This window comes from Coregonus lavaretus, assembly GCF_964263955.1.
Source record: "Coregonus lavaretus genome assembly, chromosome: 22".
NCBI classification, from domain to species: domain Eukaryota; kingdom Metazoa; phylum Chordata; class Actinopteri; order Salmoniformes; family Salmonidae; genus Coregonus; species Coregonus lavaretus.
The window spans coordinates 9,872,339-9,900,163 of record NC_140009.1 but is presented as its reverse complement, the minus strand read 5'-3'; the positions used below and the strand labels follow the sequence as shown (position 1 = coordinate 9,900,163).

The 27,825-nt window shown below is 44.6% G+C and overlaps 1 protein-coding gene across 1 annotated transcript; it reads left to right on the top strand.

Annotated features, from left to right (window-relative positions):
• Window positions 1-760: 760 nt before the first annotated feature.
• grm6a (glutamate receptor, metabotropic 6a) lies at window positions 761-27,205 on the top strand (the record flags this gene model as incomplete). The annotated part of the gene is made up of 10 exons (XM_084187623.1): window positions 761-1,303; window positions 14,616-14,832; window positions 16,718-16,853; window positions 18,270-18,424; window positions 18,829-18,969; window positions 19,097-19,297; window positions 21,441-21,580; window positions 23,451-24,074; window positions 25,833-26,144; window positions 26,960-27,205. 10 exons carry the CDS (start codon window positions 761-763, stop codon window positions 27,203-27,205), a joined length of 2,715 nt encoding a protein of 904 aa, XP_084043749.1.
• Between the last annotated feature and the right edge of the window lie 620 nt (window positions 27,206-27,825).

The following is a 27,825-nucleotide window of genomic DNA, read 5'->3' as shown; positions in this document are numbered from 1 at the left end:
TTAACCCTATTGGGCCACAGATGGTCACAGTCGCATCATCACTACAGTCTTAGAAAAGAAAGTGCTATCTAGAACCTAAAAGGGTTCTTCAGCTGTCCCAATAGGAGAACCCTTTGAAGAACCCTTGTTGGTTCCAGGTAGAACCCTTTTTGTTCCAAGTATTAACCGTTTTGGATTCCATGTAGAACCCTTTCCACAGAGGGTTCTACATGGAACCCAAAATGGTTCTACCTGGAACCAAAAAGGGTTATCCTATGGGGACAGCCAAAGAACCCTTTTGGAACCATTTTTTCTAAGAGTTTAAGAGCCAGTCAAATCCACTTTATGCAATGAAAACAAGTATCATCTCATTACACATTTAATTCCTATAGAGTGAGGGGATTCCTGTACAATTTTGCAACAGGAGTGTGCCCTGAGCAATTGACTGAATGGAAAATGTAACCCTTCTTTGCCGAAAGGAATACAATCTTAGCTTGAGAATCATAAATATTGTTTGGCCTTTACTGGCATCTCCCAGATTTGCATTCAACAGTAAATCCTGGCTCGTGTGACCGTCCTCCATCCATATATATTTTCAGCTCCCTGATTTGTCTGTGTTTTCTCCTTCTCAATTATATCAGTTTTTTTTACTCTCATAAGAAATAAGGTATAAATCTGATGATTCATGCTTTCTTGGAAATTACTCCCTTCTCCTCATCTTATCTGTTAGCAGGTGCTTCAAGTAGAGGGTAAAGACTCGTGGCAATAAAGTCATAGCACCATGACATCTGAATCCCCCCCATCTCTACACTACCACCACCAGTATGGCATGGTCTGGCCGTTTGGATGGGGTGGCCGCCTTCTGTGGATGCTGTGTGTGGGGATGAGCCCTGGGTCCTGGGCCTCCCATCAGCACTTCCATCCCCACTCCATCAAGATCCCTGGAGACATCACCCTTGGGGGCCTGTTCCCCGTCCACGCCAGGGGGCCTCATGGCCTGCCCTGTGGGGAGATCAAGAAGGAGAAAGGCATTCACCGCATGGAGGCCATGCTCTACGCCCTGGACCAGATCAACAGTGACCCTGAGCTGCTCCCCAACATCACTCTGGGGGCCAGGATCCTGGACACCTGCTCCAGAGACACCTACGCCCTGGAACAGTCGCTCACCTTCGTCCAGGCTCTCATCCAGAAGGATACCTCGGACATTCGCTGCTCCAACGGAGAGCCGCCCATCATCCGCAAGCCTGAGCGTGTGATAGGGGTGATCGGGGCCTCGGCCAGCTCTGTGTCCATCATGGTTGCCAACGTGCTGCGTCTATTTGAGGTGAGATCAATGTGAATGTCCTATGTGGTGGGAGTTGCCAATGACCAGTTTGTTTGTGGTTGTAAGTAATTTGTTACAGTGTTTTGATGTTAGACCAGTGTGTTATCGTGTTAGACAATGTGTATTGCTGTTCATGGTGATACATGTGGTCAGGGTGACCCTGGCGCTGTGGCTGTAGAATGCCATCGCTCTCCCACAATCCCCTCTGAGAGGGGGCGGTCACATGGGGCTGCTCTGGGACAGTCCATTCAGCTGACTTAGAGCTACAGCTAATTGACAATAAGGATTTAGACAGTGGAGCTAATCATGTTTATGGCTTTGATCAGCCTAAAGGTTCCGGTATTGTATTCTCTGGGCTGGATTGAGCCTGCTGGATAGAGTTGGGGTAGGAGATGAGTAACAACAAACTTTCCATGACATTTTTTCTACTGTATCTCTACCTCATCACATTTGGTGTCAAGGGAAAAGTTATGAATGCCAATAATCTTCGCACAAATTGAATTGTGAATGGAATGGATTCATTATGGGACTCAATTATCTACTTTCTAGTGAATTGGTCAGATATGATCTGTGGTCAAATGTTTTATTAGGCTACAGAGTATACCATAAGATTGGTAGTGTAAAAAAAAAAAAAAAAAAAGAGGCTTTTGTGAACTAACACTCACAGTTGACTCCCCCCCCCCTTACTAGCTCTGACTCTGCTGATAGCTACTTTATTAAGGAAACATTTACTTACTATGACTGTGATATGTGGTTGTCCCACCTGGCTGTCTTAAGATGAATGCACTAACTGTAAGTCGCTCTGGATAAGAGTGTCTGCTTAGTGACTATAGTGTAAAATGTAATGGTATGCTACTGCTATAATCAGAATGATACAGTTAGCAGCATGGTAACTCATTAAGTTCAGGGTCTATAATATACATTACACTATGAAACAGAATACAGTTAAAACAGAATGAAAAGTATGGCTCTGATAAGGTATCAAAACAACCTTGTGTTCACAGTGACATTTAGCTAACATTCAAATTATGAATATGTATAGATAAACTGAATTAATGAATATATGATTAAAGCTCAAAATATGTCCTTTGTAGTGTAAGGTAATGCAGTCATTGGATTATGCTTTATTACGACAAAGAATAAACACAAATCATGTGTGAGATGGAACGTGTAAATGTATTGGAGGGGAAGTCACAAGCCCCAGGTAAACAGAACACAGAATAACCAGTCTGTTGCTGCTGCCAGACCTGGGCTTTTCATCTGAAGTCAGCAGGCATATGGAGATGTGATAACCTAAAAAGCAGAACAAATGGAATGCAAAATCAGAGAAAAACTGCAAACCGATCATTGAAAAAGGTTTGTTAAACAAGTATCTTCCGGTCAATAAGTGTCATTGTACAGTAGTATTAATGACAGTGTACCTCAGCATGGTTTGCAATGCATGCTCTATCATCTCTCCGTCCCTTTACTCCGGTTAGATAGTGTTCCAGAGAACAGAAAATGTGGAATCTCTGTGACTAATTATCAGATTTGCACCGTACTGTAAGCTTACTGAGTATTTCCCTCTTCATCTTGGCCCTCCACGAAAATAAAATCCCATCCTACATGGGTCTTATGTAAGAAAGTGAATTGTGAAATGGAACAGCATTGTTAGGGATCCTTGTTCGCGTTTATGTGCTTTGAATCTAGGAAGAGGGAAATTGATTGTATGACACCTAATTTATTTGTCTGAATGCATAGGAATACATACAGTTGAAGTCGGAAGTTTACATACACCTTAGCCAAATACATTTAAACTCAGTTTTTCACAATTATTGACATTTAATCCTAGTAAAAATTCCCTGTTTTAGGTCAGTTAGGATCACCACTTTATTTTAAGAATGTGAAATGTCAGAATAATAGTAGAGAGAATGATTTATTTCAGCTTTTATTTATTTCATCACATTCCCAGTGGGTCAGAAGTTTACATACACTCAATTAGTATTTGGTAGCATTGCCTTTAAATTGTTTAACTTGGGTCAAACGTTTCGGGTAGCCTTCCACAAGCTTCCCACAATAAGTTGGGTGAATTTTGGCCCATTCCTCCTGACAGAGCTGGTGTAACTGAGTCAGGTTTGTAGGCCTCCTTGCTCGCACACGCTTTTTCAGTTCTGCCCACAAATGTTCTATAGGATTGAGGTCAGGGCTTTGTGGTGGCCACTCCAATACCTTGTCCTTAAGCCATTTTGCCACAACTTTGGAAGTATGCTTGGGGTCATTGTCCATTTGGAAGACCCATTTGCGACCAAGCTTTAACTTCCTGACTGATGTCTTGAGATGTTGCTTCAATATATCCACATAATTATCCTTTGTGAAGTGCACCAGTCCCTCCTGCAGCAAAGCACCCCCACAGCATGATGCTGCTACCCCCGTGCTTCACGGTTGGGATGGTGTCCCCCCCCCTCTTTTCCTCCAAACATAACGATGGTCATTATGGCCAAACAGTTCTATTTTTGTTTCATCAGACCAGAGGACATTTCTCCAAAAAGTACGATCTTTGTCCCCATGTGCAGTTGCAAACCGTAGTCTGGCTTTTTTATGGCGGTTTTGGAGCAGTGGCTTCTCCCTTGCTGAGCGGCCTTTCAGGTTATGTCGATATAGGACTTGTTTTACTGTGGATATAGATACTTTTGTACCTGTTTCCTCCAGCATCTTCACAAGGTCCTTTGCTTTTGTTCTGGGATTGATTTGCACTTTTCGCACCAAAGTACGTTCATTTCTAGGAGACAGAACGTGTCTCCATCCTGAGCGGTATGACGGCTGCGTGGTCCCATGGTGTTTATACTTGCGTACTATTGTTTGTACAGATGAACGTGGTACCTTCAGGTGTTTGGAAATTGCTCCCTAGGATGAACCAGACTTGTGGAGGTCTACAATTTTTTCTGAGGTCTTGGCTGATTTCTTTTGATTTTCCCATGATGTCAAGCAAAGAGGCACTGAGTTTGAAGGTAGGCCTTGAAATACATCCACATGTACTCCTCCAATTGACTCAAATGATGTCAATTAGACCTATCAGTGTGGATGACGGATCACCACCTCAAGCTGAACCTCGGCAAGACGGAGCTGCTCTTCCTCCCGGGGAAGGACTGCCCGCTCCATGATCTCACCATCACGGTTAACAACTTCATTGTGTCCTCCTCCCAGAGTGCAAAGAACCTTGGCGTGACCCTGGACAACACCCTGGACAACAACCTGTCGTTCTCCGCTAACATCAAAGCGGTGACCCGATCCTGCAGGTTCATGCTCTACAACATTCGCAGAGTACGACCCTACCTTACACAGAAAGCGGCACAGGTCCTAATCCAGGCACTTGTCATCTCCCGTCTGGATTACTGCAACTCGCTGTTGGCTGGGCTCCCTGCCTGTGCCATTAAACCCCTACAACTTATCCAGAACGCTGTAGCCCGTCTGGTGTTCAACCTTCCCAAGTTCTCTCATGTCACCCCGCTCCTCCGCACACTCCACTGGCTTCCAGTTGAGGCTCGCATCTACTACAAGACCATGGTGCTTGCCTACGGAGCTGTGAGGGGAACGGCACCTCCTTACCTTCAGGCTCTGATCAGACCCTACACCCAAACGAGGGCACTACGTTCATCCACCTCTGGCCTGCTAGCTCACCTACCTCTACGGAAGCACAGTTCCCGCTCAGCCTAGTCAAAGCTATTCGCTGCTCTGGCACCCCAATGGTGGAACAAGCTCCCCCACGACGCCAGGACAGCGGAGTCACTGACCACCTTCCGGAGACACTTGAAACCCTACCTCTTTAAGGAATACCTGGAATAGTATAAAGTAATCCTTCTTCCCCCACCCCCCCATAAAAAATAATAATAATAATAAAAAATAAAAAAAGGTGCTTGTCCCACTGGCTATCATAAGTTGAATGCACCAATTTGTAAGTCACTCTGGATAAGAGCGTCTGCTAAATGATGTAAATGTAAATGTAATTACAGAAGCTTCTAAAGTCATGACATCATTTTCTGGAATGTTCCAAGCTGTTTAAAGGCATGTTTAAAGGCACAGTCAACTTAATGTATGTAAACTTCTGACCCACTGGAATTGTGATACAGTGAATTATAAGTGAAATAATCTGTCTGTAAACAATTGTTGGAAAAATGACTTGTGTTTTGCACAAAGTAGATGTCCTAACCGACTTGCCAAAACTATAGTTTGTTAACAAGCAATTTGTGGAGTGGTTGAAAAACGAGTTTAAATAAAAAAGTATATCAGTTTCACTTAAGGACCAAAGGATTGACAGCCGTCCCATATAGATTGCAAAATAGTTGGGAAGAGATCTTTGACGTACCGATCCCATGGCATAGTGTTTATGAACTGACACGCAAAACGACACCGGATTCAAAAATTAGAATCTTTCAATTTAAATTATTATATACAATTCTTGCTACCAATAGAATGTTATTTATATGGGGGATACAATCTTCCCAGCTCTGCAGATTTTGCTGTGAAGAGACAGAATCATTAGATCATTTGTTTTGGTTCTGTCCATTTGTAGCTTGTTTTTGGACACAGGTCCAGGAATGGCTAAAGGATTGCAATATTTACCTGGAGCTAACCTTGCAGATAGCACTACTGGGTGATCTGAATAGTCATAGTCAATCGATCAATAATATAATAATACTTTTAGAAAAAATGTTTATTTTTAATTCACAATCTGTAGAAGCAATGAGAATAGAAAGGTTCAGAACTTTTGTAAAACATCACAGTATGGTTGAAATATATATGGCAAATAGAAATCCTATATGGATGGTGTTAAGAGATAGATGGGAGGTATTGAATAGAGTTGAAGGATGGGACTAATAACAAATAACAACAAATAATAACAAAGATAGCTAATAATGTAAGCATACTGTGTCCATAATAAGTATATAGGTTGTATGTTGGGAGCTTTTGGGAAAGAGCACAGTTAGAAAGATATGGCATATAGAAGCAAACCGGATGGACATCATGAAAATGATCGGAGAGGTTGAGAGTAGAAGAAGTTCAGGAGCAAAAAATAAATAAAAAATAAATATATATATATATATATATATATATATATATAATAGAATTATTGTAAAATTAACTCTGTCCATAAGGTGTAGATAGTAAGTATAGACCGGAAGTAGAGGCCTGGGCATTGTTGTTCACTAATTTACTCCAAGTAGGGAAAGGATGGTGGGGTTGAAAAGTAATAAAGGGGAGTATATATATAAAAAAAAAATTAAAAAAATAAAAACATGGGGGATTGTAAGTGATGCAGACAATTACATTGATAGAAGATACAATCTATCTGCAATATTAAGCTGATCCATTCCCCCCCCCCCCCCCCCCCCCCCCCCCCCCCCCCCCAAAACGGTAATATATCAACAAAAATATATAAAAATAAAAATATATTAAAAATAATCACAAAAAATATAAAAAAGTAGATGTCCTAACCGACTTGCGAAAACGATAGTTTGTTAACAAGAAATTTGTGGAGTGGTTGAAAAACGAGTTTTAATGACTCCAACCTAAGTGTATGTAAACTTCCGACTTCAACTGTAAAGCCAATTTCCTTTTTCAAATGTTTTGTTAGACAAGCTATTTTCCAATGGTGTACATTTTGTGTGTGCAGTCTGTCAGTGGCCTTCCCTGACTTGCTCTCTGTTGGGTATCAATTTCAAAGCAAAAACAAACACACAATGAAACAACAACATTACTCTTTTCGCTCTCACACTGGCTTCAGTTAGCTTAATCCATCTATTCAGCCGAGATCTGTATACTACATGGTGCAAAATATCAACTCACACTCAACTGACAAATACGCTGTAGATTGTTTTCGTTATGAAAGGAAGCAATCCCTTCAAACAGAAAATAGATTTGTAAAGAGGCACTGGGCAATGGGCATGCAGTGGGACAGCTGTCTGAAGACAAAACACTAATTAAACCTTCCACATTCAGACATTACTAGGACAAAAGAGGAGCACTGCACAACGCAGCCTGTGCACCTTCATTAAAAGCACATTTTGCATTGGAGAGATTAAAACCATTGAACCACAAAACGTGTTATGATTTGGGCCTGAGCATTGTTCAGTGGAGGGCAAACAAAGGTTTACTATGATCTATTTTTTTAACGTTTATTTGAAGTTACAGCCATTTTATTTAATTTTTTACTGGACACAGTTCAACGTGTCACGATCGTCGACAGATGAAGCGGACCAAGGCGCAGCGTGATAAGCGTACATACTTTATTTGTGTACACACACGAACCAAAACAATAAACCAAATGATACGTGAAGTCCTAGGTTATACACAAAACCCTACGGAACAAGATCCCACAATAAACTAGTGAAAACAAGCTACATAAGTATGGTCCCCAATCAGAGACAACGAGCTACAGCTGCCTCTGATTGGGAACCACCCTGGCCAACATAGATCTAAACGATAGTACCCCCCCCCCCCCCAAATGTTCACACCAACACAACGGGGTAGGGGCCGGGTGGGCATTCCGCCTCGGAGGCGGATCCGGCTCCGGGCGTGACCACCACTCTCTCTCTACCCCCCCGTAGCGCCCCTGGTCTGGTCCCGCTGGCCGGAGCTGGACTGGACACCGGTGGAGCGGATTGCTTTGGCTCCGGTGTGGAGCAGCTGACCGGTGCCGGACCAGGCACCGGTGGAACAGGCACGGACCGTGCCGGACTGACGACGTGCACCACTGGCTTGGTGCGGGGAGCAGGAACGGGCCGGACCGGGCTGGCGACGCGCACCACTGGCTTGGTGCGGGGAACGGGCCGGACCGGGCTGGCGACGCGCACCACTGGCTTGGTGCGAGGAGCAGGAACAGGCCGGACCGGGCTGGCGACGCGCACCACCGGCTTGGTGCGAGGGGCAGGAACAGGCCGGACCGGGCTGACGACGCGCACCACAGGCTTGGTGCGAGGGGCAGGAACAGGCCGGACCGGGCTGGCGATGCGCACCACAGGCTTGGTGCGGGGAGCAGGAACAGGCCGGACCGGGCTGGCGACGCGCACCACAGGCTTGGTGCGGGGAGCAGGAACAGGCCGGACCGGGCTGGCGACGCGCACCACAGGCTTGGTGCGGGGAGCAGGAACAGGCCGGACCGGGCTGGCGACGCGCACCACAGGCTTGGTGCGGGGAGCAGGAACAGGCCGGACCGGGCTGGCGACACGCACCACAGGCTTGGTGCGAGGGACAGGAACAGGCCGGGCTGGACTGTGGAGACGGACTGGAGGTCTGGAGCGGAGAGCTGACACAACCCGTCCTGGCTGAATGCCTATTTCCACACAATCTGTGTGAGGCATCAGCACAGGACGTACAGGGCTGTGCACTCGTACTGGCACTACAGCACGTGGCACTGGCGCAGGATATCCGGGACTGAGGAGGGGTACTGGAGGCCACGAGCGTTGAGCCGGCACACTCCGTCCTGGCTGCATGCCCACCTTAGCACGACACGTGCGTGGTGCTAGCACAGGACGTACAGGACTGTGCCGGAACACTCGCGGCACAGTACGTGGCTCCGCGTAACACGGAACCTGCCCAGTCTCACGCTGCCTAGCCTGAGTACGGGGAGTTGGCTCTGCTCTACCTCTAGGCTCCGCCAACCACCCTTCCAGCCCCCCAAACCTGATGGCCTCCTCTCCTAGTCTGCCGATTCGTCCTGTAGCTGCCTCCAGCAGCCCCGTCGTCCACGCCGTGTGCCCCCCAAAAAAAATTACTTGGGGTTGCCTCTTGCGTGTCCGTCGTCGGCACGGTTGGCACCGTTTCTCCTCTCCTGCCTGGGCATTTACTTTAGCCCATGGCCCTCTGCCCGCGAATATGTCCTCCCAAGACCACCATTCGCCCACCTGGGACATCGCCAACTTCTCCTCCTGGGCACGCTGCTTGGTCCTCTGGTGGTGGGATCTTCTGTCACGATCGTCGACAGATGAAGCGGACCAAGGCGCAGCGTGATAAGCGTACATACTTTATTTGTGTACACACACGAACCAAAACAATAAACCAAACGATACGTGAAGTCCTAGGTTATACACAAAACCCTACGGAACAAGATCCCACAATAAACTAGTGAAAACAGGCTACCTAAGTATGGTCCCCAATCAGAGACAACGAGCTACAGCTGCCTCTGATTGGGAACCACCCTGGCCAACATAGATCTAAACGATCTAGAACGAAAACATAGAAAATGTAACAGAAACTCCACACCCTGGCTCAAAATGTAAGAGTCCCCCGAGCCAGGGCGTGACACAACGTCTAGTTTTGATTTACATTTGGTTGAGTTTTTAACTAACGTGAATTCAACGTGAAGTCGACAACAAATGTCGCCAAGTCATTGGATTTTGGTTAAAAGTTGGTTAAAAAAAATATGAAATGCCCTCACGTTGATGACTTTTTGCTAATCCAAGCAGTTTTCCACGTTGATTCAACGTCATCACATTGATTCTTTGGGTTGAAATGACATAGAAACACTGTTGATTCAACCAGTTTTTGCCCAGTGGGAGCTTTGTCTGAATTGCTGTTAAAAGGTAGGCAAAACATGATGTTGTAATTCTTGTTTATATTCAGAACGGAGTACTTTTGATTAAAAAAAACAGACTTGTTTAAATTAGTTGTGGAAGATATAAATCAGATTTGAGTGGTGGTAAGTTATGTCCAGATTGTCAGCACAACACTAGTCAATTGAGCATTAGCCCCGTCTGCCTGTCTATCCTCCAGCTGTTCTTTGCTCCAGTAAATCCTCTTAACAATCAAACATGTCAGGATGGGATATAGTATTTTGTGAGTGGTGAGGCTATTGTCACTCAGCCCTATGTCAGTTCAGTGACTGTCTGATTGGCCCTAGCTGCCAAAGTTCTTCCTCTCTCAAGACAAGAGACACATTCACACCACCGTAGCTACAGCAATGTTCTGGCCACGGTCCTCAGATGCACTGTCTGTCCCCTCTCTAATCTATCAAAGAGCCAGCTAAAGAGAGGCAGACAGCCACACGCATAATCACTGTCATCCGCACTTATTTTGATTACTAACAGGTCATGAAGTGACAAAAAAGAATAGAACAGCGCTGTCAATTCCACTCACACAGTGGCTACATCACTTCAGAGACCTGCCAGCTGCAGAATTGCAGAATGCTACGCCGTGGACTCTTGTGGAGATGTGCTTTTGAACGCAGTGTATGTTTATTTAATGAAGAGACATTGCATTTTGGTTCAAGGAACATCTTTAGGGACTCCATTTTTTTTTACATTCAGCGCTATTGCATGACAATGCTAATAGTCCTTCTGGACTGCTTTTTGCCTCAGACTGATTTTTGTTGTTGTTGGCTTTCATAGATAAATATGTTAGTTCACCTCAGAATGTATGAGATATTTCAGTTAAATAGAAGCAACTCTAAAATAAAATCAGGATTTACAGTTTCCTTACCTGAACTGAACATGTATCCATCACTGATGTCTACCGCACAATATGTATGCCTGCCTCGACTTACAGTTCATAATGTATTTTTCTAGAACTTGCCACAGGATATTTTTGTGAAAAGTATCCCCCTTTATAAGTCTCTGATCCTTTCTTTATTTGCCTCCAGTAAATGGGCAGTTCTAATTCCCCACTCCTCCTGAGTTAAACACAACTCCTGAGCCTGGGCGTCTCCTCACTGACTGCTTGTCACACATTGTTAATGACACTTTCTACACAATAAGCCATTTAACAGTAGCTGAGGAACCAGATAACACAAAAGGCAGCTGTTAGCCAGAGAATTAGGCAAGCCTTGCGGGACAATAAGCCCCCTGGCCGCCGCTCAGACCCCTGGCTATATAGACAATAAGCCCCCTGGCCGCCGCTCAGACCCCTGGCTATATATAGAGCACTAGGAGGGAAGAGAAGAGACAGGAAAAAAAGACGAAAAACATTCAGCTCTAGGACACACTTCTCTAACCAACCATAGCAAATGTTTGATGTTTGTTACATTTAGGGAATTAAGCAAATTGGGAAGAACTGTGGGACGCGTTTTAAACTGTGGAATTTACTCAACTATAAATGGCCCGTGACGAGTGAAGATATCTGTGGAGAGTAAGCCATCGCTACTTGGGATAAGGTTTTAGCACGTTTATGAGTGCTGCGATCAAGTTGTATTTTGTCTTCGATGTTCAATGACTCACTCTTCTCTTCAATAAACATGAGCATTTCCTTCAGGATGATCAGTATGCCTAGCAGTGTCTTCGAGTGCATAACCATGAACAAATGTCACGCAATACCCATGAGGGAGTCGGACTCGGGAGTTCAGATGCTCTTATGCATACTGTACCTGTTCAGTGTGTTTACGAATAGTGCCGTTGTCTATCAGGGCTGGCCCAGTTGGCCGGTCTCCAGGGAGGGGGTTTGAGTGAAAGGTAGTGTACAGTAGACTTTCCCCCATCTGTGGTGACTCCTCACGCTTTGGGCCACTCAACCTCTTCCTCAGAGAAAAAACACTAAATCATACATGGCTCCTGACTCGGTTCCTCTTCTTTAAATAGAGCTTTATTCCATTTAAAAATCATGAGCAGCTGGATTTTATCTTCAGATAGGAATGTAAGGAGCCTCCCAATTCAGAAAAACCCAACAATGTAATATCCAGAGAGCAATTTAATTCCAGCTAGATGTCAAATGATGATGGAGGGGAGGGTTGTCACAAATAATGGTGTTCTTTCTATTGAATCTGAAAGCATAACCACTATCTGTAGTCTGCACATATGGGACTATTTGAGTTGTCTGCTGAAGCTGTAATAGGTTGTTCAGTGTAAATTATTATCATAACATTATTTTCCTCATGATAATACTTTAGGTTGGGAGCATCACTTGAACTCCACATTACCTCTCATTAGGTTGGGAGCATCACTTGAAATCCACATTACCTCTCATTAGGTTGGGAGCATCACTTGAACTCCACATTACCTCTCATTAGGTTGGGAGCATTACTTGAACTCCACATTACCTCTCATTAGGTTGGGAGCATCACTTGAAATCCACATTACCTTTCATTAGGTTGGGAGCATCACTTGAACTCCACATTACCTCTCATTAGGTTGGGAGCATTACTTGAACTCCACATTACCTCTCATTAGGTTGGGAGCATCACTTGAAATCCACATTACCTCTCATTAGGTTGGGAGCATCACTTGAACTCCACATTACCTCTCATTAGGTTGGGAGCATTACTTGAACTCCACATTACCTCTCATTAGGTTGGGAGCATCACTTGAAATCCACATTACCTTTCATTAGGTTGGGAGCATCACTTGAACTCCACATTACCTCTGCTGGAAGCACACATGTTTGTTTTATTCATTTAACTGTCTCACAGACAGACAGACAGACAGACAGACAGACAGACAGACAGACAGACAGACAGACAGACAGACAGACAGACAGACAGACAGACAGACAGACAGACAGACAGACAGACAGACAGACAGACAGACAGGGACAGACAAACAGACGGGGGACAGACAGACAGGAATGTTGTCCCACTCCTCTTCAATGGCTGTGCGAAGTTGCTGGATATTGGTGGGAACTGGAAGACGCTGTCGCACACGTCGATCCAGAGCATCCCAAACATGCTCAATGGGTGGTGAGTATACAGGCCATGGAAGAACTGGACATTTTTCAGCTTCCAGGAATTGTGTACAGATCCTTGCGACATGGGGCCATGCATTATCATGCTGAAACATGAGGTGATGACGGCGGATGAATGGCATTACAATGGGCCTCAGGATCTCGTCACGGTACCTCTGTGCATTCAAATTGCCATCGATAAAATGCAATTGTGTTCGTTGTCCGTAGCTTGTGTCTGCCCATACCATAACCCCACCACCAGCATGGGGCAATCTGTTCACAACATTGACATCAGCAAACCGCTCGCCCACACAATGCCATACGCATGGTCTGTGGTTGTGAGGCCGTTTGGACGTACTGCCAAATTCTCTAAAACGATGTTGGAAGTAGCTTATGGTAGAAGAAATAGCATTCAATTCTCTGGCAACAGCTGTGGTGGACATTCCTGCAGTCAGCATGCCAATTGCACGTTCCCTCAAAATCAGAGACATCTGTGGCATTGTGTTGGGTGACAAAAGTGCCCTTTTATTGTCCCCAGCACAAGGTGCACCTGTGTAATAATCATGCTGTTTAATCAGCTTCTTGATTTGCCACACCTGTCAGGTGGATGGATTATCTTGGCAAAGGAGAAATGCTCACTAACAGGGATGTAAACAAATTTGTGCACAACATTTGAGACAAATAAGCTTTTTGTGCGTATGGAAAATTTGACATGTTGCGTTTATATTTTTGTTCAGTGTAGATACAGATAGTCTGCTTTCACAGTCACAAAGCAACAACAATATAATAGAGATAGAAACCATTATGGTGATTAAAATATTGGATTTGGATTGGGGTCCCCTCAGCTGAACGAGAGTGAAATTCTCTGTCTGGTTGGTCCGCCAGTATTTCATCCATGGGCTGGGCTGATCCCATGTGAAATCATTAAGGAATTAATTAATTAATATGATTGGTTCTTACCAACATAGCCTTTAATTGTTAAACGTAATACACTTGCAATTGTTCCTAGTGTTAATATTTCTTTACTTTGGATAGGGCATGGCACACACACACACACACACACACACATTGTGTGTAAATGTGTAGAATGAGTTGAGATTTTAAATGCAGGCTAAGCGGCACATGGTCAGACTTTGAATGCTAAGCGGCAGATGGTCAGTATTAAATATCTTGTGTGGTGTAAAGCTGAGAAACAGCACCTCCGCCTCTTGATCTCTGTCTCTGTCCCCCTGTGCTTAACTTAATTGGACTAAAAAAGCCTCTAATCCAAACCAGATAATCTGTCCAATGTTTTCTCTCCTTTTCTCTTTACATCTGTCTAAACCTGACTATGAAAAATATATATTTTTAAATGCCTAAGACAACACTGGAATGAGTGACCATGACGTTAAGACCATTATACAAGCAGAGAGCTTTGGGAAATAAGCACAGTGTCAATTTGTGCATTGACAGCCACCGTTCTATCAGATTGATATCCTGATATAAGGCATTGGCTTGGGACTGTCGTATGTTTGCAATAAAACCGGGAAATGCCATCCAGATATACTTTATATACTACATATATGTATATCTTATTAGACATTTATGAACCTCACTGCACATAAAAAGAGTTGATGCAGATAAAATCTGTACAGCTGTACAGATGAATTATAAAGAGGAAGTTTACTGGTTTACCATGTTCTCTGTTCAGATTCCCCAGATCAGCTATGCCTCCACAGCCCCAGAGTTAAGTGACAATAACCGCTACGACTTCTTCTCGCGTGTGGTCCCTCCTGACTCGTACCAGGCCCAGGCTATGGTGGACATAGTCAAGGCAATGGGCTGGAATTATGTGTCTACACTGGCATCAGAGGGAAGCTATGGGGAGAGCGGAGTTGATTCCTTCCAGCAGATCTCTCGAGAGGCAGGTACAGTCAACAAGCTCCTCTCCTCTCCTCCTGGTACAATATATACAGTGGGGGGAAAAAGTATTTAGTCAGCCACCAATTGTGCAAGTTCTCCCACTTAAAAAGATGAGAGAGGCCTGTAATTTTCATCATAGGTACACGTCAACTATGACAGACAAATTGAGATTTTTTTTCTCCAGAAAATCACATTGTAGGATTTGTAATGAATTTATTTGCAAATTATGGTGGAAAATAAGTATTTGGTCACCTACAAACAAGCAAGATTTCTGGCTCTCACAGACCTGTAACTTCTTCTTTAAGAGGCTCCTCTGTCCTCCACTCGTTACCTGTATTAATGGCACCTGTTTGAACTTGTTATCAGTATAAAAGACACCTGTCCACAACCTCAAACAGTCACACTCCAAACTCCACTATGGCCAAGACCAAAGAGCTGTCAAACGACATCAGAAGCAAAATTGTAGACCTGCACCAGGCTGGGAAGACTGAATCTGCAATAGGTAAGCAGCTTGGTTTGAAGAAATCAACTGTGGGAGCAATTATTAGGAAATGGAAGACATACAAGACCACTGATAATCTCCCTTGATCTGGGGCTCCACGCAAGATCTCACCCCGTGGGGTCAAAATGATCATAAGAACGGTGAGCAAAAATCCCAGAACCACACAGGGGGACCTAGTGAATGACCTGCAGAGAGCTGGGACCAAAGTAACAAAGCCTACCATCAGTAACACACTACGCCGCCAGGGACTCAAATCCTGCAGTGCCAGACGTGTCCCCCTGCTTAAGTCAGTACATGTCCAGGCCCGTCTGAAGTTTGCTAGAGTGCATTTGGATGATCCAGAAGAGGATTGGGAGAATGTCATATGGTCAGATGAAACCAAAATAGAACTTTTTGGTAAAAACTCAACTCGTCGTGTTTGGAGGACAAAGAATGCTGAGTTGCATCCAAAGAACACCATACCTACTGTGAAGCATGGGGGTGGAAACATCATGCTTTGGGGCTGTTTTTCTGCAAAGGGACCAGGACGACTGATCCGTGTAAAGGAAAGAATTAATGGGGCCATGTATCGTGAGATTTTGAGTGAAAACCTCCTTCCATCAGCAAGGGCATTGAAGAAGAAACGTGGCTGGGTCTTTCAGCATGACAATGATCCCAAACACACCGCCCAGGCAACGAAGGAGTGGCTTCGTAAGAAGCATTTCAAGGTCCTGGAGTGGCCTAGCCAGTCTCCAGATCTTAACCCCATAGAAAATCTTTGGAGGGAGTTGAAAGTCTGTGTTGCCCAGCGACAGCCCCAAAACATCACTGCTCTAGAGGAGATCTGCATGGAGGAATGGGCCAAAATACCAGCAACAGTGTGTGAAAACCTTGTGAAGACTTACAGAAAACGTTTGACCTGTGTCATTGCCAACAAAGGGTATATAACAATGTATTGAGAAACTTTTGTTATTGACCAAATACTTATTTTCCACCATCATTTGCAAATAAATTCATTAAAAATCCTACAATGTGATTTTCTGGATTTTTTTTTCTCATTTTGTCTGTCATAGTTGACGTGTACCTATGATGACAATTACAGGCCTCTCATCTTTTTAAGTGGGAGAACTTGCACAATTGGTGGCTGACTAAATACTTTTTTTCCCCACTGTATAATCTGTTAACGTTAGTCGGCTGTCCATCATAATACATGTATAGACTGCTGTAGCTGAAAACAGCCATTCTGAAGTCTGCATGTTCCTGCTGTGGCCGTCATCATTTAATAATGACATCTCTGAGAACACAAATATGGATTATTGCTGGTAGCCGTCATGTTTTATTCTCATTCATATTTCATTTTCGTTTGTTCAGTATCAACATCAATGTCCATGTCTTCTCTCTCTCTGAAGGAGGTCTGTGCATCGCACAGTCTCTTAAGATCCCACGGGAGCCGAAGCCGGGAGAGTTTGACAAGATCATTAAAAGGCTGATGGAAACTTCCAATGCCCGGGGGGTCATCATCTTTGCAAATGAGGATGACATCAAGTAAGTGATAGAGAAGTTACGCCGTTTGAGAACAGCATGTTAGATTCTCCTCTCTACAGTGATGGTTCACCGTAATTAGAATGCAGTCTACATATGAATGAGGCTCAGAAGTATGAATGGAATACTGTCTAGAAGTATTCTATTAGGTATATAAAAAAAATTAAAAAAAATGTATGTGGTACCTGAGGATGAAATGTCTGTGGAGCTCAAATGGAATCTGCATTGGTTGAGTGAGAGACATGTCTGTTTCATGCCTGAACTGATGCAAACTATGGGTTCAGTTGATTCAAGCTTGGGTGGAAAAGGAGATTAACTTAATGTGAATATATGTGTAGTACCCTTGTGTGTTGTAATTGGACCATATATCTTCAAGGATGAAAAATGACCACTGTCCTGTCGCGCGTACATAAATAGAAACATAGATTGTATTATCCGATTTAAATATAAGGTAAATGCAGGTTACCACTGAACCAGAAAAAGGATATTCGAAAATTATGGAATAGATGTCAAACAGGATCAGTGGTCCCTTTCTTTTAAATGACCATGGTTTACAAGGACACAATTGCATGAGTTATAATGTATTCAATGACTGATGTTTTTTTTACCACTGCTCTTACCATTCTGCATGGTTAACACAACTATTCAAGTGTGTTGTATTTAACCCTCTGTTCACATACAGTATAACAGAATCAGACTCTCTTGGAAAGCACTCGTTAGTCTCTTTTCCAACCATGTTTCTGTAGGATTTCCATGTGTAACGTTTTTCAACACAAGTCCTGCCTATTTCATTCAGATTGCACGATACTATAGGATGGAGGTCACATGTGTACTATATGTTGTGGTCTAACATCTTCTCCTCCATATTTAAAAAAAAACAACATTTTTAGACATTTAGCAGACGCTCTTATCCAGAGCGACTTTCAGTTAGTGAGTGCATACATTTTTCATACTGGCCCCCCGTAGGAATCGAACCCACAACCCTGGCGTTGCAAGCGTCATGCTCTACCAACTGAGCTACAGGAGGCCATATGGTGTGTTGGCAGCCAATCCATCTGATTGATTCCATCTACTTGCCTGGAAGCAGTCATGTCTCCCTGTCAGTCGTTAAACATATATCAGCACACCATATGGAATATGGAGTTGTCAGGTGGCATTATGTAAATTGCCTAAAGATTTGTGTAAATATATTTAATTTCCTTTGTACGATAAGATTAAGCCTCCACTACTGTTGATTCTATTCTCACCTAAGATACTTGGTTGCTTATTATTGTAGCACGCAAAGAACCCTTGGCATACATCTTGTATGAAATTTGAATGTGAAAAACAGGAAAGCCTGTCTCTGATTGCTATAGTCTAGGCTACTGTGCCCTAGACTAGAGTTTAACCCACTCCATTTTCTCCCTTGTGTGTGTGTAGACGGGTTCTGGAGGCAGCGAAGAGGGCCAACCTCACAGGTCACTTCCTGTTTGTAGGTTCTGACAGCTGGGGTGCCAAGAGCTCCCCTATTCTAGACCAGGAGGACGTGGCTGAGGGAGCTGTCACCATTCTACCCAAGAGAGCCTCTATTGAAGGTATCCCCAACAACCCTACATCCCAATTCAACAACCCTACATCCCAATTCAACAACCCTACATCCCAATTCAACAACCCTACATCACAATTCATCAACCCTACATCACAATCCAACAACCCTACATTCAAATTCAACAACCCTACATCCCAATCCAACAACCCTACATCCCAATCCAACAACCCTACATCACAATCCAACAACCCTACATCCCAATCCAACAACCCTACATCCCAATTCAACAACCCTACATCACAATCCAACAACCCTACATCCCAATCCAACAACCCTCCCTAGAGCCCTAGAGCCTGTGTATCATTGCATGGTGGTTGATCACTGGGAGATGATGCCACTGTTTGCCAGTTCACTAATCCTTTGACTGGATGTTTGGTGTCCATGGCTCAGGCTTCGACCAGTACTTCACCTCCAGATCTTTAGAGAACAACCGTAGAAACATTTGGTTCGCTGAGTTCTGGGAGGACGATTTCAGGTGTAAACTGACAAGGCCAGGCATCAAAATAGACAGCGAAAAGAAAAAGTGTACAGGTAAGAACATAGCATTGACTAAACATCAACGTTGGTTACTCTATTTTGTAGCGATAGGAGGACACTGGCAATAGTGTAACTTTCTCTCCCTCTCTACCCCTCCCCCCTCTCTCTATCCATGTGACAGGAGAGGAGAGGATAAGTCGTGACACTCCCTATGAGCAGGAGGGAAAGGTGCAGTTTGTGATCGATGCGGTCTATGCCATGGCCCATGCCTTACACAGCATGCACCTGGACCTGTGCCCCGGCGCCATGGGCGTCTGTGATAAGATGGATCCCGTGGAGGGCCGGATGCTGCTCAACTATATTCGTTCTGTGAACTTTAACGGTGGGTTATTATTGTGCCTTACTGACACAGCAGATGTTTATTTTCAGCTGGCTGACTGGCTGACTGGCTGGTGGAGTTGTCTGATGGTGAAACACTGTGGCCATCCTTCTCCTCCATGCTAGTTGGCCATCCTTCTCCTCCATGCTAGCTGGCCATCCTTCTCCTCCATGCTAGCTGGCCATCCTTCTCCTCCATGCTAGCTGGCCATCCTTCTCCTCCATGCTAGCTGGCCATCCTTCTCCTCCATGCTAGCTGGCCATCCTTCTCCTCCATGCTAGCTGGCCATCCTTCTCCTCCATGCTAGCTGGCCATCCTTCTCCTCCATGCTAGCTGGCCATCCTTCTCCTCCATGCTAGCTGGCCATCCTTCTCCTCCATGCTAGCTGGCCATCCTTCTCCTCCATGCTAGCTGGCCATCCTTCTCCTCCATGCTAGCTTGCCATCCTTCTCCTCCATGCTAGCTGGCCATCCTTCTCCTCCATGCTAGCTGGCTATCCTTCTCCTCCATGCTAGCTGGCCATCCTTCTCCTCCATGCTAGCTTGCCATCCTCCTCCTCCATGCTAGCTGGCCATCCTTCTCCTCCGTGCTAGCTTGCCATCCTCCTCCTCCATGCTAGCTGGCCATCCTTCTCCTCCGTGCTAGCTTGCCATCCTTCTCCTCCATGCTAGCTGGCCATCCTTCTCCTCCATGCTAGCTGGCCATCCTTCTCCTCCATGCTAGCTGGCTATCCTTATCCTCCATGCTAGCTGGCCATCCTTCTCCTCCATGCTAGCTGGCCATCCTTCTCCTCCGTGCTAGCGTGCTGTGCTGTGGTTCTAAGAATACATATCTTTAAGCCACTGTCAGTCCCCAATCCCACCACCATTCTCCAGGCACACAATCCCCTTTTCCTCCCCGCTGTCCCTCCCTGGGCTTCTCATCTCAGAACAGACCGTTTTTATCATGTGTTGCTTTGGTGGGAGGGAAGCTTTCTATGAAAAACATTCCCATTTAGACTGCCCCTCTGTGCCAGTGTCTCTGTTGTCTGAAAACACTATGTGAAGGGAATGCCTGAAGGGACCTACCGAACAAGCAATATGCATTACGGCAGAGAACCTGCTAAGTCCTTATTTCCATGCAGGCATTTCAAATGAGGCTGCCTTTATCTTTAAGGAAGAGGAGAACCACATCTGCATTTACTGAAAATGGTTCGCTAATGGTCAGAAGGTGCTGTACAGTTCAGCTAACTAATGCAAATGAAACAGCTGCTCATCCATTGAAGACAAAAGACCTTGGCTAATGCAACAATTGATTTGCTAATCACGTTTTTTAATTTGCCCTCCTTTGATTAACCAAAATCAGTGATTGTCCTTTATGCAAGTCAAAATCCATCTGTTTTTATTTTGTCATTGTTTAGAAAATGAAAGGAAATGTGTCTCTGTGTGGTATTTGAGGGAAGGAAAGTGTATGAATGAATAATACATATGTAACAGCTGGTTGGGTTGAAGTACAGGACTGTAAAAAGCTCATAGGAATATGCACAACGTTTTTTAGGATTTCTGTTGCATAAAGCCTGTCTTCTACCTTGGTTTAGGAGTTCTGTTGCATAAAGCCTCTTCTACTTTGGTTCTGGTCTATGCTCAATACGTTGAAAGGACCAAGCATGCAAACCTTGGTTGAACTAAAGCCTTAAAATCAAATGGACATGCTTCACAATCACTCAAGTCACGTTTTTACATCATAACCTCCTGCTGTATATCCACTAAGAACTTACTTCCCTCGAATTCTATATTAATCACTTTGACGTTACTGAGACCCTTCTCCAGTCATCTCTTTGTGGACCAAAACGGTGTGTTTAGCTGTTTCACAGTAAAAGACAATACAATCTTCTTGAAAGGATGACGATAGTGTGTTCCCTACTTACTATTTATGACAGATGGACTTGTTTGGAGGCAATGTTGTCATGTATCAGTGATCAGATAATGCTGGATCTTCCCATTGACACATATTTTCACGTGCATTATGCATTTATGTTTCATAGAATAAATTGATCTTAATTACTATTCAGCGATTTCAGCATTACTAACGGTAAATATGTTATTTCCCTCAATATGATTGATGTTGCTGGTTTGTCTCACTAGTCTTCTCTTGTGTTTTCATACAGGCAGCGCAGGGACAGGAGTTCTATTCAATGAGAATGGAGATGCACCAGGACGTTATGATATCTTCCAGTACCAGATGTCAAACACTACCATTCCTGGATACAGAGTCATAGGTCAATGGACCAACAATCTGCGACTCAATGTAACGCAACTAATATTTAAGGACAATTACATTGTCTGCGCATTTTGTTACATGATGATGATTTGTGAGAATAAATATACAGTTGAAGTCGGAAGTTTACATACACCTTAGCCAACTACATTTAAACTCAGTTTTTCACAATTCCTGACATTTAATCCTAGTAAAAATTCCCTATCTTAGGTCAGTTAGGATCACCACTTTATTTTATGAATGTGAAATGTCAGAATAATAGTAGAGAGAATGATTTATTTCAGCTTTTATTTACTTAATCACATTCCCAGTGGGTCAGAAGTTTACATACACTCAATTAGTATTTGGTAGCATTGCCTTTAAATTGTTTAACTTGGGTCAAACGTTTCGGGTAGCCTTCCACAAGCTTCCCACAATAAGTTGGGTGAATTTTGGCCCATTCCTCCTGACAGAGCTGGTGTAACTGAGTCAGGTTTGTAGGCCTCCTTGCTCGCACACGCTTTTTCAGTTCTGCCCACAAATGTTCTATAGGATTGAGGTCAGGGCTTTGTGATGGCCACTCCAATACCTTGTCCTTAAGCCATTTTGCCACAACTTTGGAAGTATGCTTGGGGTCATTGTCCATTTGGAAGACCCATTTGCGACCAAGCTTTAACTTCCTGACTGATGTCTTGAGATGTTGCTTCAATATATCCACATAATTTTCCTTCCTCATGATGCCATCTATTTTGTGAAGTGCACCAGTCCCTCCTGCAGCAAAGCACCCCCACAGCATGATGCTGCCACCCCCGTGCTTCACGGTTGGGATGGTGTTCTTCGGCTTGCAAGTCACCCCCCTTTTTCCTCCAAACATAACGATGGTCATTATGGCCAAACAGTTCTATTTTTGTTTAATCAGACCAGAGGACATTTCTCCAAAAAGTACGATCTTTGTCCCCATGTGCAGTTGCAAACCGTAGTCTGGCTTTTTTATGGCGGTTTTGGAGCAGTGGCTTCTTCCTTGATGAGCGGCCTTTCAGGTTATCTCGATATAGGACTCGTTTTACTGTGGATATAGATACTTTTGTACCTGTTTCCTCCAGCATCTTCACAAGGTCCTTTGCTGATTTGCACTTTTCGCACCAAAGTACGTTCATCTCTAGGAGACAGAACACGTCTCCTTCCTGAGCGGTATGACAGCTGCGTGGTCCCATGGTGTATATACTTGCGTACTATTGTTTGTACAGATGAACGTGGTACCTTCAGGTGTTTGGAAATTGCTCCCAAGGATGAACCAGACTTGTGGAGGTCTCCAATTTTTTTTTCTGAGGTCTTGGCTGATTTCTTTTGATTTTCCCATGATGTCAAGCAAAGAGGCACTGAGTCTGAAGGTAGGCCTTGAAATACATCTACAGGTACATCTCCAATTGACTCAAATTATGTCAGTTAGCCTATCAGAAGCTTCTAAAGCCATGACATCATTTTCTGGAGTTTTCCAAGCTGTTTAAAGGCACAGTCAACTTAGTGTATGTAAACTTCTGACCCACTGGAATTGTGATACAGTGAATTATAAGTGAAATAATCTGTCTGTAAACAATTGTTGGAAAAATTACTTGTGTCATGCACAAAGTAGATGTCCTAACCGACTTGCCGAAACTATAGTTTGTTAACAAGCAATTTGTGGAGTGGTTGAAAAACGAGTTTTAATGACTCCAACCTAAGTGTATGTAAACTTCCGACTTCAACTGTATATTTGTAACTACATTTACAGCACCTATTAAGTCAGCACTCATACTGTCCTGCGCTCTCTCTCTCTCTCTCTCTCTCTCTCTCTCTCTCTCTCTCTCTCTCTCTCTCTCTCTCTCTCTCTCTCTCTCTCTCGCTCTCGCTCTCGCTCTCGCTCTCTCTCTCTCTACTGTAGGTGGAGGAGATGCAGTGGTCAGGTGGGGACCGTCAGATCCCTGACTCGGTATGCAGTTTCCCCTGTAACCCTGGAGAGAGGAAGAAGATGGTGAAGGGTGTGCCCTGCTGCTGGCACTGTGAGCTGTGTGACGGCTACCAGTACCAGCTGGATGAGATTAACTGTGAGACCTGCCCCTTCGACATGCGCCCCACGCCTAACCGGACGAGCTGCTGGTCCACGCCCATCATCAAGCTGGAGTGGCACTCCCCCTGGGCCATCATCCCTGTGTTCCTGGCCATCCTGGGTATCCTGGCCACCTCCTTTGTGGTCATCACCTTCATCCGCTTCAATGACACTCCCATCGTCCGCGCCTCTGGCCGGGAGCTCAGCTACGTCCTCCTCACAGGCATCTTTCTCATCTACCTCATCACTTTCCTCATGATCGCAGAGCCAGGCGCCGTGGTGTGTGCCTTCCGCCGGCTGCTGCTGGGCCTGGGCATGGCCATCACCTACTCCGCCATGCTCACCAAGACCAACCGCATCTACCGCATCTTTGAGCAGGGCAAGAAGTCTGTGTCGCCACCCAAGTTCATCAGCCCCACCTCTCAGCTGGCCATCACGTTCATCCTCATGTCTGTACAGGTGAGGTTCAGGGCAGGCTCAGAGCGAGGCAATGCTAGTTGGTTTCCCTGGTGTATTGATTTGCATCAGGTTTGATGTGTTGGGCGTCTGCTTGCTCTCGCTGTAGCACTAGCCCTATGTGCTCATCAAGCTTCAACATCAAGGTCTTTCACGTACTGGTGTTGATTACTATGTAGTGGTAGTGTGTTTCGAATATGGTGATGTTAGATACGTATATCCTCCGATGCTTTTTAAGCTACATCATCAAGGTATTTAATGTACTGGTGTTGATTAGTATGTAGTGGTAGTGTGTTTAGAATATGGTGATGTTACATACGTATAACCTCTGATGCTGTTTAAGCTACAACATCAAGGTCTCTTTTGGATAGATATTGATTTATGCGTGTACTGTAGTAGTAAATTCATTATGAAGAAGAAAAAGAAGAAAATGTCCGATCCAGAATTAGAAAAGTTCAGTAATTAACCTGTCAATCAAGATAAACTTTGTGAGATATATTAAATACATGTATTTTTGCATTAAGGCGATAATGGGAAAAGATGATGATTTTATGCCAACATAGTGATTGATTTGAATGCAAACTGATAAACCTCATCAAGGTGAGTGCTTATCAACTCAGCTTGTTCATCATAGAAGTCGGCCAGGGGTATTTAGAAAATTACTCTAAAACATGTAATACCAAGAAGAGCAGGTGTTGATGTTCTGCAGGTGGCCTGCAGGTAAAATATAATTGATCTAATTGAAAACAGTACATTGTCTAGGGTCACTGCTTTACACACTATTGCTTCAGCATGTCTGATATTATTAATCGCATAGAGGAGCCTCCTAAAGCATTTGTTGTTTGAGCTTAGTGCCACCATATAGTGAATTAGTCAGTGGGAACGTCAGGCTGAGCAAGGCCAGATTATGAAAGTTGCCTGCTTGCCTGCCTCCGATTGACAACTGCAAGGCTTTGGCATCTCTCTCTCTCTCTCTCAGCAGCAAGGCTTTGGCATTTCTCTCTCTCTCAGCAGCAAGGCTTTGGCATCTCTCTCTCTCTCAGCAGCAAGGCCTTGGCATCTCTCTCTCTCTCTCTCTCTCTCAGCAGCAAGGCCTTGGCTTCTCTCTCTATCTCAGCAGCAAGGCCTTGGCTTCTCTCTCTATCTCAGCAGCAAGGCCTTGGCTTCTCTCTCTCAGCAGCAAGGCCTTGGTGTCTCTCTCTCTCTCTCTCTCTCTCTCTCTCTCTCTCTCTCTCTCTCTCTCTCTCTCTCTCTCTCTCTCTCTCTCTCTCTCTCTCTCTCTCTCTCTCTCTCTCTCGCTCAGCAGCATAACATAACAGATGAATGAGTAGCCACTTAACCACTCAGTCTGACAGGACACATCTGCTCTCTCTTGCTCTCTTCCCCCCTCTCCCTCTCTCCCTCTCTCTCGCTCACTCTCTCTCTCTCCCCCCCCCCCCCCTCTCTCTCTCTCTCTCTCTCTCTTTCTCTCTCTCACCCTCTCTCTCTCTCTCCCCCTTGCTCTCTCTCTCTCTCTCTCTCTCTCTCTCTCTCTCTCTCTCTATCTCTCTCCTCTGTCCCCCACTCACACCTCAAAATAACTTTTATAGAAGAAGAATATATGTTGTTGAGATTTGAATGTAAAAGTATACTCTTTGGTGTAATTGCGATCAAATGATACATCAAATTATAGACATGCAGAACAGATAAACCGTATATTCATTTGAGTGGCCTGATTCATAGTGTGGGTCTCTATGTGTTTATGTATGTGTGTTTATGAAGCTGCTAGGGGTGTTTGTCTGGTTTGCTGTGGTACCACCCCATACCATCATAGACTACGAGGAGCAGAGGCCTCCCAACCCGGAGATGGCCCGGGGGGTCCTCAAGTGTGACATGTCCGACCTGTCGCTAATCTGCTGCCTGAGCTACAGCATTGTCCTCATGGTGACCTGCACTGTCTACGCAGTCAAGAGCAGAGGGGTGCCGGAGACCTTCAACGAGGCCAAGCCCATCGGCTTCACCATGTACACCACATGCATTGTCTGGCTGGCTTTCGTGCCCATCTTTTTTGGCACGGCACAGTCCACGGAGAAGGTGAGATTCTACCGTGACATGATACTGATGTAACTGTAGCTTTTTGAAATGGGCTGTTTTGCATTATTTAATATGATAGAAATTGCTCTGTAGAAAAAGTATTTCGCAGGAGGTATTTCTCACGCTCACTTTCTTACCCTGTTCTTCACTCTGAAATTATGCAAAATGAACCATTGTCTAAATGAGAGCATTACATTGGGAAACAACCTGCCCAGCTCTTGATAACATTTTGAAGTTCCAAAGCAGACAGTATTTATTTGTAGGCAGCCTTTGATATGGGCATGAGGAAAGACATGGAGGGGGATGAAACGCCAGGAACGCTTTGTTCCTTTTTATCATACGACGACACACCATGACACACAGACAAAGGCTGCTCTTACCAACAGCATGCTTTGGGGAAATTTTATTGTGGTAGCAGGAAGATAAGGGAAGTGTGTGGGAGACCGGGGAACAATGTTTTAACCCTCTTAATAAATCTGTGCGATGGGAATTAGGAATTATTGCATTAGTATGTATTACCACCTAGTGGCCAGGTGGCCTCCCACAAAAGACAATTAATTAAAAGAAAGGAGGGGGAAAAAAATATTATTTTGTTCATGTGTGTGAAAATCAGGAATTACTCAGAAACTCAGATAAATTATTCCCCGGGGGAAGATACATTAAACCCTACCCTGAAATAGAACAGCTAGGATCACATTCCATGGTCTCGTTTGTCGTTAATTTACTATGTGTCCAGGTTTAATGTGTTACCATGTGAATATGGAGTCTCTATATCTGTGTCTCTGACCCTTCTCTGTGTTCCTCTTCTTATCTAGATGTTCATCCAGACCACCACGCTGACAGTCTCCATGAGCCTGAGTGCCTCTGTGTCTCTGGGAATGCTCTACATACCCAAGGTCTATGTCATCATCTTCCACCCAGAGCAGAACGTACAGAAGAGGAAGCGCAGCTTCAAAGCCGTGGTGCAGGCAGCCACCATGTCTACTCGGCTCTCCCAGAAGTCCAACGACAAGCAGAACGGAGAGACGCAGAACAAGATCGAGCCAGACAGAACACAGTAGCTCTCATTGGCTATCGAGCCAGACAGAACACAGTAGGTCTCTCATTGGCTGTCGAGCCAGACAGAACACAATAGCTCTCATTGGCTATCGAGCCAGACAGAACACAGTAGGTCTCTCATTGGCTATCGAGCCAGACAGAACACAGTAGCTCTCATTGGCTATCGAGCCAGACAGAACACAGTAGGTCTCTCATTGGCTATCGAGCCAGACAGAACACAGTAGCTCTCATTGGCTATCGAGCCAGACAGAACACAGTAGGTCTCTCATTGGCTATCGAGCCAGACAGAACACAGTAGGTCTCTCATTGGCACACTTTGGTCTCCTGCACTGTGACTTCACTTCTGTAACTACACTAAATTCTGTACATTTGCTAAGTGTCAACATACAATATGTTTCTTATGTATTGGCCATCACAGCTACAGTAACAAACAGAGCTAATTGAATTCATGACTTACCAGTCCTCTGTAGCTCAGCTGGTAGAGCACGGCGCTTATAACGCCAAGGTAGTGGGTTCGATCCCCGGGACCACCCATACACAAAAAATATATATATATGTATGCACGCATGACTGTAAGTTGCTTTGGATAAAAGCGTCTGCTAAATGGCATATTATTACCAGC